The following is a 12,784-nucleotide window of genomic DNA, read 5'->3' on the forward strand; positions in this document are numbered from 1 at the left end:
GTAATGGAGAAACCACTAAACAGTTTTAGGAAGGGAAGAGACACATTCAAATTTGTGACTGGAAAATACCATCACTCTGGCTTCAGGGAGGAGAATGGAATGGAAGGAGGGTGCAGGGACCAGAAAGGAAGCTGGGCAGATAAGAGATGATGGTGGCCTGGACTGGTGGGGTAGCAGTGGTCAGCATCTCTCCAAGAACCTCACCATCTACCTACTGCAGTCTGGACTGAACAGCTCAGTGGTGAGCCCAGCCTTGACCTCCTGTGGCCTGCAAGGTTAGACTCTGGGGCACCCTTTTGAAAGGACTCATGGTCGCCTGCACTGATGACCACCACATCTCAGTGACAGTCTGGACTTTTGAGTTTTGTTTTCCAAAATTTTACTTCCTTCTCTGGGCTCCTGCAGGAATTTGAGTGCACTCCTGATACAGCACTGACTTTAATTCATTCAATAAATATTAATTGAGCGCCTGCTGTGTGCCAGGCACTCTCCTAGGGACACAGCAGTACACAAAACAGACAAAAACTCTGCCCTCTTGGAGCTGACATTCTAGTGGAGAGGAGATGGGCAAACAACAAGTGAACAAATAAAATACTCCAGAATGTGGTAAGTGCCATGAAGAAAACAGAAAGGGCCATGAAAGAGAATAATGCAAGCAAAAATTAAGACATCTGACAATATCAAACCTTGGATAGGATGTAGATAAAGAGGATCTCTTCTATGTTGCTGGTGGAAAAGTAAATTGCTACAACTTGGAAGTTTGGCATTACCTTGTAAAAGTGGCCAGTCACATGTCCCCGGTTGCAGGCGTCACGTTTTCCATGGTACACCCGGGAGACTTTCCTGCACTTGAGCACCAGGGACTATCTAGGATCACTAACAGTAACACTCTTCATAGGACCAAAAACCTGGCAATTATCCAAATGTCCATGGCCAGGACAACAGACAGGAAAAGTGTGGTATGTTCCCACAGTGTGAAAGGACGGAACCCCACACAGGTGCAATAATTTATATTTATTTATTTATTTATTTATTTATTTATTTATTTATTTTCCCCCCAAAGCCCCAGTAGATAGTTGTATGTCATAGCTGCACATCTTTCTAGTTGCTGTATGTGAGACACGGCCTCAGCATGGCCGGAGAAGCGGTGCGTAGGTGCGCACCCGGGATCTGAACCCTGGGCCGCCAGCAGCGGAGCGCGCACACTTAACAGCTAAGCCACGGGGCTCCCCCAGGTGCAATAATTTAGACGAATCTTAGCACTAAAATACTTAGTAAGTAAATACTGAAATATTACATACAGCATGGTACCCTTATGATAAAGCTAAAGGCAAGAGAGTATATATACATATATACTTTTTGCGTGTGAGGAAGATCAGCCCTGAGCTAACATCCATGCCAATCCTCCTCTTTTTGCTGAGGAAGACTGGCCCTGAGCTAGCATCCGTGCAGATCTTCCTCCACTTTATGTGGGACGCCGCCACAGCATGGCCTAACAAGTGGTGCCTCGGTGCACACCCAGAATCTGGACCGGGCCGCCAGCAGCAGAGGCCACGCACTTAACCGCTAAGCCACAGGGCGGGCCCGAGCATATATTTTTGAGAAAACATATTTTTAAAAGTAAGAGAAAGAAAAAATTGGACTCCTCATACATTGCTGGTTGGAATGTAAAATGGTGCAGCAAATCCATTGAGACAGAAAGGAGATTAATGGTTGCCTAGAGCCAGGGGTGAGAGCAGAGGCAGAGGAGATGGAGAAGCGACTGTTTTTTGTTTTTTTTTTTAAAGATTTTATTTATTTATTTTCCCCAAAGCCCCAGTAGATAGTTGTATGTCGTAGTTGCACATCCTTCTAGTTGCTGTATGTGGGACGCGGCCCCAGCATGGCCGGAGAAGCGGTGCGTCGGTGCGCGCCCGGGATCCGAACCCGTGCCGCCAGCAGCGGAGCGCGCGCACCTAACCGCTAAGCCACCGGGCCGGCCCCAGAAGTGACTGTTAATGAGTACAGTTTCTTTTCAGGATGATAAAAACATTCTAAAATCGATTGCAGTGATGGTTGCACAAATCTGTGAAGACGCCATTGACTTGTACACTTTAAATGAGTGAGCAGTATGGTATGTGAATTATATCTCAATAAAGCTATGTTTTTAAATAATGTATGGGAAGATTCAGGATAGACATCACGTCAGGTGAGGGAAGGCAGGGGATGGAATGGGAAAGGAGTTCATAGCGGAATGCCGGTTGTTATCAATGTTCTAGTTTTTGTGTTGGGTTGCTGATTTCACTGGTTTTTATTATATCATGTATAAATAAATAATACAAATATAATATAGTGAGTCAATCACAGACAATGAAAATGTGTCACAGACAAGCAATTCTGTGCACCTGAGATGTAGGGGACAGGTGGGCAACAGCAGAGGGTGGTCAGGGCAGGGCTCTCTGGAGAGTCCATCTGAGCCGAAGCTAGAATGAGATGGGCCAACCTTGTGGGGATGGAGATGAAGAGTTTTCCAGGCAGAGGAGACAGCATGTACAAAGGCCCTGAGGTGGGCCCCAGCCTTCTGTGTTTGAGGAACATCCAGCAGGCCAGAATGTTGAAATAATAATAATAATAATAATAGCAGCTACAGGGCCAGAATAAGACCTTTGACAGGCCCTAAGCACTGAAAAGATGGTGGTGCCCATCATATGTCATTTAAAATAAAACAAACATTAAATGGGAAAAGTGTAAAAGTGTTAGAAAATTCAAAAAAGCTTTTATTTTTCCCACGCTCACTACTTTGATACCTTTTTTGGAATGTTAAATCCATCCCCACCCCGCCAATTTTTTTTCTTACTATGTTGGTGTCTCTACGTTGTTGGTGCCCTGAGTCCCAGATAACTAGTATCTATCGAGCCTTTACTAGGTGTCAGGGATGTATTTAGGTATATCGATTATCCCACTTAATTTGTAAAACCACCATATGAGGGAGAAACTGTTTTTGCCCCATTTTAAGGATAAGCAAAAGGAGTCACCGGGATATGAATATAGGGATTGACTCCATCGAGCACTGAAGCGGCCAGGCTGCCGTTATGAATGTTCAAACTCTGGGATCTCAAGATCTCAGCGTCCAATAAGTCGGCGGAGGAACCATTTGGTCGGGAGCAAGGCCTTCTCCTTCCGAGTGCCCTGTGCCTTTAAGAGTCGCCCCCTCCCGCCGGCGATGCTCCAATTTCCCTCGCGGGCACCCTGAACATCACCCCGCCCCCCGCGTCTGCGGAGACAGCACCACAACCCTTCCTCCCCGCCGCGCACCCTCCGCCCGCCAGTGGTGGGTAAAGTCTACCGGCAGGGACTCGTACCCTCCGTCCGGGACAGTGCCCCCTGAGCCCCAGCAGAATGCCACTTAAGAGACCCTAATCCTGACCCCTCCCTGCTCCTGATTCCGAGGGACGAGGCCTCAGTACCCCCTCCCATCGCCTGGGCCCACGGCGCCGTGAAGGTGACCTCCCCCAGGGGTAGCACACGCCCGGCGGTGCCCGAGCGGGCTCACACGTGGTGAGCGGGGAGCGCGCAGCCCCTCCCCGCCACGCGCCGCGGGCAGGCGTCGCGGCCACGCCCCTTGGCCCGGCACCGCCCCCGTGCCCGCACACACATCTCCAGATCCAGGGGGGGCGTCGCGCCCTAGTCCCGCACCAGGCGGCGGCGGTGTGGGGCGGGACCTGGGAATGGGGCACCCACGCATCCTCGAACCTCGGCCCAGGACTGTGAAAAGCGAGAAGTCTGCCCTGCTCAGGATCCTCGGCTGGTAGGCGAAGTGCCCCGGCCCTTGCGTGCACTGAGCAGGGAAGAGAGAGCTGGGACCGCGAGCGTACGATTCGAGCCCTAGTCTGCAAGTCCTCGGTGTTTCTTGTCTGGAAAGTGGGCGTCGTATTCCCTTCTTTCTCAGGACTCTTGTGGCCCTTCAAACGAGATAAAAAAAATATGAAAGGGATTCGTTCTTTGAGTCCAGAAGCATTTGTTGAGCTTTTATGTTGCTGGACCCTCTGCGTACTAGGCAGGGGCTACATCTATGACACGATGAGTCTGTCACCTTAAGGAGCTTTTCTGAGCCAGCGTCCCCCCTCCCCCATTCTGTCCTGAGACGGTCCAAAAAGACGCTCTCGAAAGAGGAGAGGGCGGAGGTCCAACCTGGCGGCAGGTGTCACTGAATAAGCTAAAATTTCAAAGGCAACGCGGGGCGGGGACAAGCTTTCGGAGGCAGATGGGAAGCACGTTCCGCGTCCCCCACCCTCCCTCCAGTCCCCAGCCTAAGAAAAGAAACCGACTTCATCCTACACCCCCAATCCCAGCCGCGAGACCGCCCAGCCCCGCAGCCCGAGCCCCGCCCCGCCCCGGCAGCCAGCGATTGGGAGATGCAAATACCAGGTTCTCTGCCCAGCAACGGGTGACGCGCCGCCCGAGCGCGAGGCGTGGCCCGGCCGCAGCCCAAGCAGGCACCTCGGTGTTTACACGGGGCGGCCCCGCGCGCGCCGCAGCGGCCCGCAGACGGCGAGGGGGAGGGGTGGCGCGCGCGCCGGCGGGGCCGCGCGGGGAGAAAGACACTGGAAGGCGGCAGGGCGGGGAGCGGCGCGCGCGGGCCGCGGCGGAGCAGGAGGCTGCAAGGAGAGCCCGCGGGGGCCCGGGGGGTGCGATTCCTCCGCCCCCGCAACACAATGTGTGGAGTGCAGCGGGGCGCAACTTGCCGGAGGCGGCGGGGGCGCGCTGAGCCCGCCTGAGACCGCGCCGCTGACCTTCTCCCCCCGCCGTCCGTTGGGCCCGAGCGCCCAGCTCCTCGCTCCCCAGCTCGCGGGGGCCGGGCCGAGCTGCGGGGCGGGGCCGCCCCTCCGTCGCTGCTGCCTCCTCCCCCACCTCCAGCCGCGGAGGATGCGGACGGCCCCCGGCGGCGTCTAGCGGCCCCGGGCCCAGGCGCGATGGTGCAGCAGCGGGGCGCGAGGGCCAAGCGGGACGGCGGGCCGCCGCCCCCGGGGCCCGGGCCGGCCGAGGAGGGGGCGCGGGAGCCCGGCTGGTGCAAGACCCCGAGCGGCCACATCAAGAGACCGATGAACGCATTCATGGTGTGGTCGCAGCACGAACGGCGGAAGATCATGGACCAGTGGCCCGACATGCACAACGCCGAGATCTCCAAGCGCCTGGGCCGCCGCTGGCAGCTGCTGCAGGACTCGGAGAAGATCCCTTTCGTGCGGGAGGCGGAGCGGCTGCGCCTCAAGCACATGGCGGATTACCCGGACTACAAGTACCGGCCGCGCAAAAAGAGCAAGGGGGCGCCCGCCAAGGCGCGGCCCCGCCCCCCCGGCGGCGGCGGCAGTGGTGGCAGCCGGCTCAAGCCCGGGCCGCAGCTGCCTGGCCGCGGGGGCCGCCGAGCGGCAGGAGGGCCTTTGGGGGGCGGCGCGGCGGCGCCCGAGGACGACGACGAGGACGACGACGAGGAGCTGCTGGAAGTGCGCCTGGTTGAGACCCCCGGGCGGGAGCTGTGGAGGATGGTCCCGGCGGGGCGGGCCGCCCGGGGACCAGCGGAGCGCGCCCAGGGGCCGTCGGGGGAGGGGGCGGCTGTCACCACCGCCTCCCCGACTCCGTCGGAGGACGAAGAGCCGGAGGAAGAGGAGGAGGAGGCGGCGGCGGCGGACGAAGGCGAAGAGGAGACGGTGACATCGGGGGAGGAGCCGCTGGGCTTTCTGTCCAGAGTGCCCCCCGGCCCTGCCGGCCTGGACTGCAGCGCCCTGGACCGCGACCCGGACCTGCCGCCTCCCTCGGGCACGTCGCACTTCGAGTTCCCGGACTACTGCACCCCCGAGGTTACCGAGATGATCGCGGGGGACTGGCGCCCGTCTAGCATCGCCGACCTGGTTTTCACCTACTGAGCCCACCGTCAGCGGGGCGCGCACGCCCCCAAACCAGCTGTTTACATACAGGAATCAGGTATTGGGGCCCCTCGGAGGCCGAGGCTGGCACCCCATCTCCCGCGCAGCCTCCCCCCTCCTAGACGTGCCCATCCCCCTCCAATCTAGACATGCCCCTCCCCCGCAGACACACCCCAAGGCAGCCCAACCTCCATTCCTAGCCTGACATCCAAGCCCCTCCCCGTCTTGCCCCCTCCCGCACAGCCACCAGCAGCCAGCCCCCCTCCGACACACCTCCCGTTCTCTCCTACAGACCTATACCCCTCCCCCACGTTGCACACGCCCCCCCGCACCCCCCGTGGCCGGAGGACACTCCCCTGCCCTTGCTCCCGAATCCCTCCGCCTTCGCCTAGCCCGCCTCCTCTGCTGTTCAGGGGGGCCCTGCGGCTGGGCGGCCCCGCGCGCTCCTCCCATGCCCCTCCCCTCCCCTGGAGGGGGAGGGGCGCGCTCCTCTCGCTCCCGGGGCGCTGGGACCCGCCCCCTGCTCGCGCATGCCTAATGCTTCGTGGGAGGAGGGGGCCGGTTCCAGTCGAACCGCACGCCTCTGTCACCCGCTCCGGGAAGAAGGGGGCCGGGTATAGAGCGATCCAGAGAAATCTTTTGATCCGGGAGCCGCGGCTTCCTTTCAGCCCGACGGGGCGTCGCTGCCTTAATGGGAGGAGCACTCGGAATGGGGGGAAAGAGACTAGCTGGCCCGGAAGGGATGATTTGGAGCTTGGAACTCTCCCAAGTGGCGTAGCCCCTTTTCCCTTACGGAGTCGCCCAGCCCCACGTGTATGCCCCCACACCGGCTGCTTGACTGCCTCTACAGCCTATCTTGGTCACCAGAAACCTCCCTTTCTTGCCCCTACCTGGGAATTAGAGGTAGGGTCTTTCTCTGGAAATCCACCACGAGAGGAAGGGGCTGCCCAAGAAAACTTAGAAGCAAGACTCCTACCAGTCTGTTGGGAGACAAGGTCCCTCTGCTCCCTTCCCTGCCCCCCACCCCCAGGGAAAGTGCCCTCCCACTTCAGGGCACACTCCCAGCCTGGGCTCCTCCCTAAGCCCACCCCGCCTTCTGTCACTCTAGTCCACCCTCAGTGCCCACAGTTCCAGTATTCAGTGGGAGAAACTGAGGCACGTAGGTACGAGGGGCTTGAGGTTGAGGCCCGATAGCAGATGGGGTGGGAAGCAGAGCCCCCCTTTTAAACGGCTTCGGTGAGACTGAAGGGAGGGTCAGGGTGGTGGAGGAGGGCCGATTTTGCCTCCGTTTTTCCATCTGAAAAATAGGGGCAGCGCTGCTGTAAGAGGAAGTTGTGCCCAGTTGGGGGTGCCCTCGGGGACCCTGCCCCTGATGCCGTTTCCTCTCTTTCTCCGACTCCCCCGCTCCAGCCCCGCCCCTCCGGCCTCCCCACGCCCCCTTTGCCCTCACTACCTGTATCTCACCGGCGTGTGTTCGCCCTCGCGGGTGTGCACACACTCTCATTCACATACACAAATCTCAGGAACAAACGGTCCCAGAGTCCTCGGGACCCCTGTCCAGGGTCTCTGCAGGCCTCTGCCCCACGCGTTCCCGTCGCTGACAAAGCCACCAGCTGCCTCCTTTAAGCTTGGTGCTCTGGCTCTGGGCCTTTCTTGCGCTCTCTCTCTCTCTTTCTCTCTCTCTTTTTTTTTTTTTTTAAGTAAAACGACAACAAAAAAAGACAATGAAAAAACCAGAAAACGTCATGTGAGTGAAGAGATGTCACTGTCTGTGGTCTTGGAGAACTAGTCTCGTAGCTGAGGGGAGGGTCCCTCCAATCTGGGGCACTGGCACCCACAGCAGGACTTCCGCCAGTCTGATGCCAGGACTGAATAAAGTGTATTTGCCCCGACCTCGCCCTGTGGTTCTACATGTCTGTGCCTTTCCTCCACCCTCCCCAAATAGTTTGCCAGATTCTAGTCCATGTGATTTAGCTCTGTTGCAGGAAGAGCTGGGGGTCCCAAGGGAAGGCACCTGGCCCCTGTAGGCCTCTGTCTCAGGACTCCCTGGTCTTCGTGGAGGGGGGCAAATTCATCCCTACAGGGGCCAGGCAGGTAACATGAATGAATGAGAGAGTCTGGGTGGACACTGGCTTCGTGACCCACTTCTAAGGGGGCAGCTGCTCACCTCCTGCCGGTTGTGACCCAGTGGCAATGCAGCCCAGCATAGCCAGGTGGCTAGATTTTTCAAGAGAAGGTGGAAATCTGGATGTTTCTATGAACATCTCAATTTCAACATGAAAGCTGATTCAGATATTTTTAAATCCTTGTGGACCGAGTGAAACAAATATGCAGGCGTACCTGGTCCAAGGGGGCCAGTCTGGCCCTGCCCTTAGTAAAGATTAAGAAGCAGGGTTGAGCCGCATTGTCTAGGCTCACAGCCCAGCACCACCGCTGAGCACCTGTATGACCTTGAGCATGTTAGCTTCACCCTGACGACTCTTTCCATACATGCAACGTGGAGACAATAACAGTACCTGCTTCACAGGCTGAAGTTTAAGGTGTTTAACATGGTGCTCCATAAATTGTACTACTCCATCCTCCAGAGGAGGAAACTGAGGGTCAGGGTGGTGAAGCAACTTGTAGGAAGGCCTGCAAGCAGCATAGGTCAGAGACAAAGCCCCAAGTCGGTTCTGTCTCCTGGTGAAGTATTACTTCAGGGTGCTGCCTCTCCCTCCCTGTTTGAATCTGCACATGGCGTTAGGCTGTCAGCTCAGGGCCTGGAGTGGTGGGGTTGGTCCCAGTGTCTGGCACGTCACTGGCCCGCAGTGTAGGTTTATTGAATGACTAGAGAAGAGCAACAGAAGCCACAACGATTCCTGTCCTTGAGATTCTTTCCCAGTGTTTTTGGAAACTGAGACCAAGCGTTTTCAAAATCTTTTGTCCTCCTGACGCCCATCCCCCTGATTCTTCCTCTGTCAGATCCAGTGAATTCCTAAGGCTGGACAAAGCCTGTTTCCCCAGTACGAACGGAGGTCGAATGTGCAGACCTCCTTCAGAGAGGGTATTTGGGGACTGGGATACCCACAGACGCTTTAAGAGAGCTATAGCAGATTTGGGAGCACCGGGTGCCTATAGAAAATGGGACTGAGGGGATGCAGGAATTAGTGACTGCATCCCCCCAGCCTCTCGGATCAAGACGGAAAAAAAAACCCTATAAGAAAGAGTTGAGAAGGTGTGGAAGACAGAGATATGTGCCACCCAGAACCCCCTTCAAGGAAGGACTACCCAGGCCGTGGGAAGTATGGTCAGTGGCCAGCCTCCAGCTGTCAGCCCTTCAGGGTCTGTCTCAGCTGCAGGGAGCCTCCTCGCCCAAGGTCACGCCCTTCCCAGGGCTGCCTGCACCTGGTGTCTGAGTCAGCCTGGGTATACCCGCCTGGCCATTTCAGTTCAGTGTAGGACAGACACCGGCAGGCAGTACTCGCCCTTCACAGTACTCACCCCAGGGCCCCTCCAGGGTGGCCGAGGCTTTGTCAGGCCTGCAGAGCAGTTTGACTTCCTGTACCCAATCCTGCTTCCTCCTTCTTCTTTTTACAGGTGTTTATCCCTAATAAATACCTTGAACCCCAATTTCAGTTTCCGCGTCTGCTTCTGGAGAACCCAGCCTGCAAAGGAGGGTGTGAGGGGCTGGACAAAGGCAACTGGGTCACTGGCCCAGCAACTGCAGCTGGGCCCTTCGGATGCCCCGCCTGTAGGAGGAGCCTTCTTCACCAACACCGTCAGCTGCAACCTTGGAGCTTCAGTTAGAATCTCCAGCCTCGGCCCACAAGTCACTCCAGAGCCCTCTGCTGAGTCCCATTGGCAGTCCGTCTCCGAGTCAGAGCTGGAGAGAGGGAGATGATCAGTCTATTTGCTCTTCCGAATGGCCCCAGGAGGAGGAGGTTAAAACGCCTGGCCAGAAATAGTGCTAGAACAGCTAGAACGCTGTGGGATCTTGGGCAAGGCTCTGCCCCTTTGCAGGCCTTAGTTTCCCCATATGTAAAGTGAGGGAGGGTGAGTGCGAATAGAGGAGGGACCGTTTATTGACTTTAGTTCCTTCCATTTCAGAAGGAAATGGATTCTGACCTGTGAAAGGTGGGAGAGTCCTGCTTGTGTGGACTATGGGGACACCTACTGGCTGGAAGGAGTAGGGAGCATTTGGGGGTCGGGGTCGGGGTGTGTCCTCCAATCTGGCTCATTCATGCCATCATTGACTCATCCTTCAGGTCCGGGCTATTTGAGCCGTCTGGGTTCCAAGGCTTTAGAAACACTTACACGCTGATGTATTGGTTACCTAGTGCTGCATAACAAATTGCCAGAAACTTAGCGGCTTAAAACAGCATGCATTTATTATTTCACAGTCTTGGTGGGGCAGGAGTCCATGCATGCCCTCACCGGGTTCTCTGCTCAGGATCTCACACTGCAGTGAAGGTGCCAGTGAGCTGCGTTCCTTTCTGGAGCTCAGTGTCCTCTTCCACATCCACGTGGCAGTGGGCAGAATTCACTTCCCTGTGGGTAAAGGTCTAAGGTCCCTGTTTTCTTCCTGGCTGTCAGAGTGCCATTCTTGATTCCAAGAGTGGCCCACAGTTTCTTTCTTCACAGGCCTCCCACAGCGTGGCAGCTAATTTTGTCAAGGCCAGCAGGAGAATCTTTCCACAGCTTCCAGTCACTTGGCTCGGGGAAGGCTATCTTTTAAAGGGCTCGCTTGATTAGGTCGGGCCCACCCAGGAAAATCTCCCTTTTGGTTAACTAAAGCTAATTTGGGACCTTAATCACATTTGCAAAATCCCTTCACCTTTGCCATATAATGTAACCTGATCGCAAGAGTGACGTCCATCACCCTCAGTGGTCTCACACTGAGGGGAGGGACTGGTGTTGGGCGTGTGCACCAGGGGTGGGAATCTTGGGGTCCATCTTAGAAGTCTGCCTGTCGTGGCTGCGGATTCTCACGTCTGTATCTCCATCCTGACGTTGGCAGACTCCCGTGTCTGGCTGCCTTCTCGTCATCTCCACTGGGATATCTAATCGGCACCTCAACCTTAGCATGTCTAAAAATGAATTCTTGTTTCCACAATCCTGCCAAGCCTGCTCCCCGACTCCGCATCTTCACACCTCATATTATTAACAGCTCAACAACCTCTGATCATTGTTGACTTCTTTTTCTCATAGCTTCATATCCCTTATGTCCTGTTGGCACTACCTTCAGAATGTGTCCTGTGTCCTGTCACTGCTCACTGTTTCCATGGCCACCTGCATGGTCCTGGCCCCCATCATTTCTTGCTTGGTATCCGGTGCCAGCCTCCTTAAGGGACTCCTTGCTTTCTCCTTTGTGTCAATCACAGTCTTGTTGTCCACATAGCAGCCAGAGGGCTCTGGTTAAACTATAAATCAGACCATGTCCCGCCACTGCTCAAAATTCTCCAATGGCCCCCATCTCATTCAGACTAAAAGCCAAGGTCTCCAGCGTGGCCTGCAAAGCCCTATGTGATCTGACCTGTGGCCCACCATGGGACTCACCTACCTCTTTTTCCTTCCCTCACCATGCTCCAGGCACACTGGCTTCCTTGCTGTTCCTCCAAACTGCCAAGCACACACCCACCTCAGGCCCTTTGCACATGCTGTTTATTCTGCTTGAAATGCTCTTCTCCCAGATATTCACATGGCTCATTCCCTCATTTCCTTCAGTTCTCAGCTACAATGTCACTACCTCAAAAAGGTCTTCCCTGACCATTCACATAAAGTATCACACCCTCCTTTATGCTGTCCCCTTACTTTGCTTTATTTTTCTTAGTAGCATTTTTAACTATCTGGTGTTTATCACATATAGTTTTTATTTTGTATCTGTCTCTCCAATTACTATGTAAGGTTCGTGAGGAAGGAATGGCCTCTGCATTGGACTCCATGCCTTGGCTTGTTCAGTTACTCATTCACTCACCTATTCAATGAACATTTATTAAGGGTCTGCTTTTGCCAGGCTCTGTGCTAGGTGCTGGGTGTATAAAGGTGACAGGGACGGACGTGGTGCATCCTCACTGAGCCCGCAGGTCTGAGGAGAAAGATGCATAAACACAGGGGTGGAAATGCATTGATGGAGATGGACAGTGGGGCTCGGGGAACACAGAGGCGGCACTTAGTCCAGACATGGAGCAGGGTGTGGTCAGGTTACCTCCTGGAGGAGGTGATGTTTACGCTGTGACTGAGACCTCATTCGGTTGTGGTTTTAGAACATGGTTACAAGTTCTTTGACATCCCTTCCGTACATTTCCTGCCCCTTGAATCTGGACTGGCCTTTGTGGTCCACCTGTACCCAATGGGACGCAGCAGAATGATGCTGTGGGTTTCCGAGGCGAGGTCACACTGGACCACCATGTGAGAAGTCCACCAGCCCTAGGACAGTCATGTGGTGAAGAAGCCGGAAACACTGGAGAGACCACGTGCAGGTGCTCCCAGTGATGCAGACGCCTGCCTAGGCGCCAGACGGGTGAAGGGGCCTCCAGATGATGCAGCCCCAGTCATTCAGGCCCCTCCTAGGTGTCAGAGTGCCTTCCAGCTGAGGCTCAGCCATCGCGGAGCAGAGACCAGCCATCCCATCCTGCCCTACCCAAATTTCTGACCCACAGATCCGTGAGCGTGGTGAAATGGCCGTTGTTCGCATTACTAGGTTTGGGGGCACTTTGTTACACAGCGGTTCTAACTAGAACAGCAGGATGAGGCAGATTCCGGTGAAGGAAAAGCTTTCCAGACACCAGTAACTGCAAGTGGGAAGACTTAGCAAGAGAGGCTGACATGGAGAGAAGTTGGCTGCGGCTGCAGGGGTGGTGGGGAGAGAGGAGATGGACTGGCAAGAGCTCGACGGGCCCTGAAGG

At 55.8% G+C, this 12,784-nt stretch overlaps 1 protein-coding gene across 1 annotated transcript; it reads left to right on the top strand.

Annotated features, from left to right (window-relative positions):
- Positions 1-4,583: 4,583 nt before the first annotated feature.
- On the top strand, positions 4,584-7,792 carry SOX12 (SRY-box transcription factor 12). Its single transcript, XM_058563007.1, has one exon. It carries the CDS (start codon positions 4,953-4,955, stop codon positions 5,898-5,900), a length of 948 nt encoding a protein of 315 aa, XP_058418990.1. The 5' UTR covers positions 4,584-4,952; the 3' UTR covers positions 5,901-7,792.
- Positions 7,793-12,784: the final 4,992 nt, after the last annotated feature.

The sequence above is a fragment of the Diceros bicornis genome, chromosome 19, assembly GCF_020826845.1.
Source record: "Diceros bicornis minor isolate mBicDic1 chromosome 19, mDicBic1.mat.cur, whole genome shotgun sequence".
Taxonomy (NCBI): Eukaryota; Metazoa; Chordata; class Mammalia; order Perissodactyla; family Rhinocerotidae; genus Diceros; species Diceros bicornis.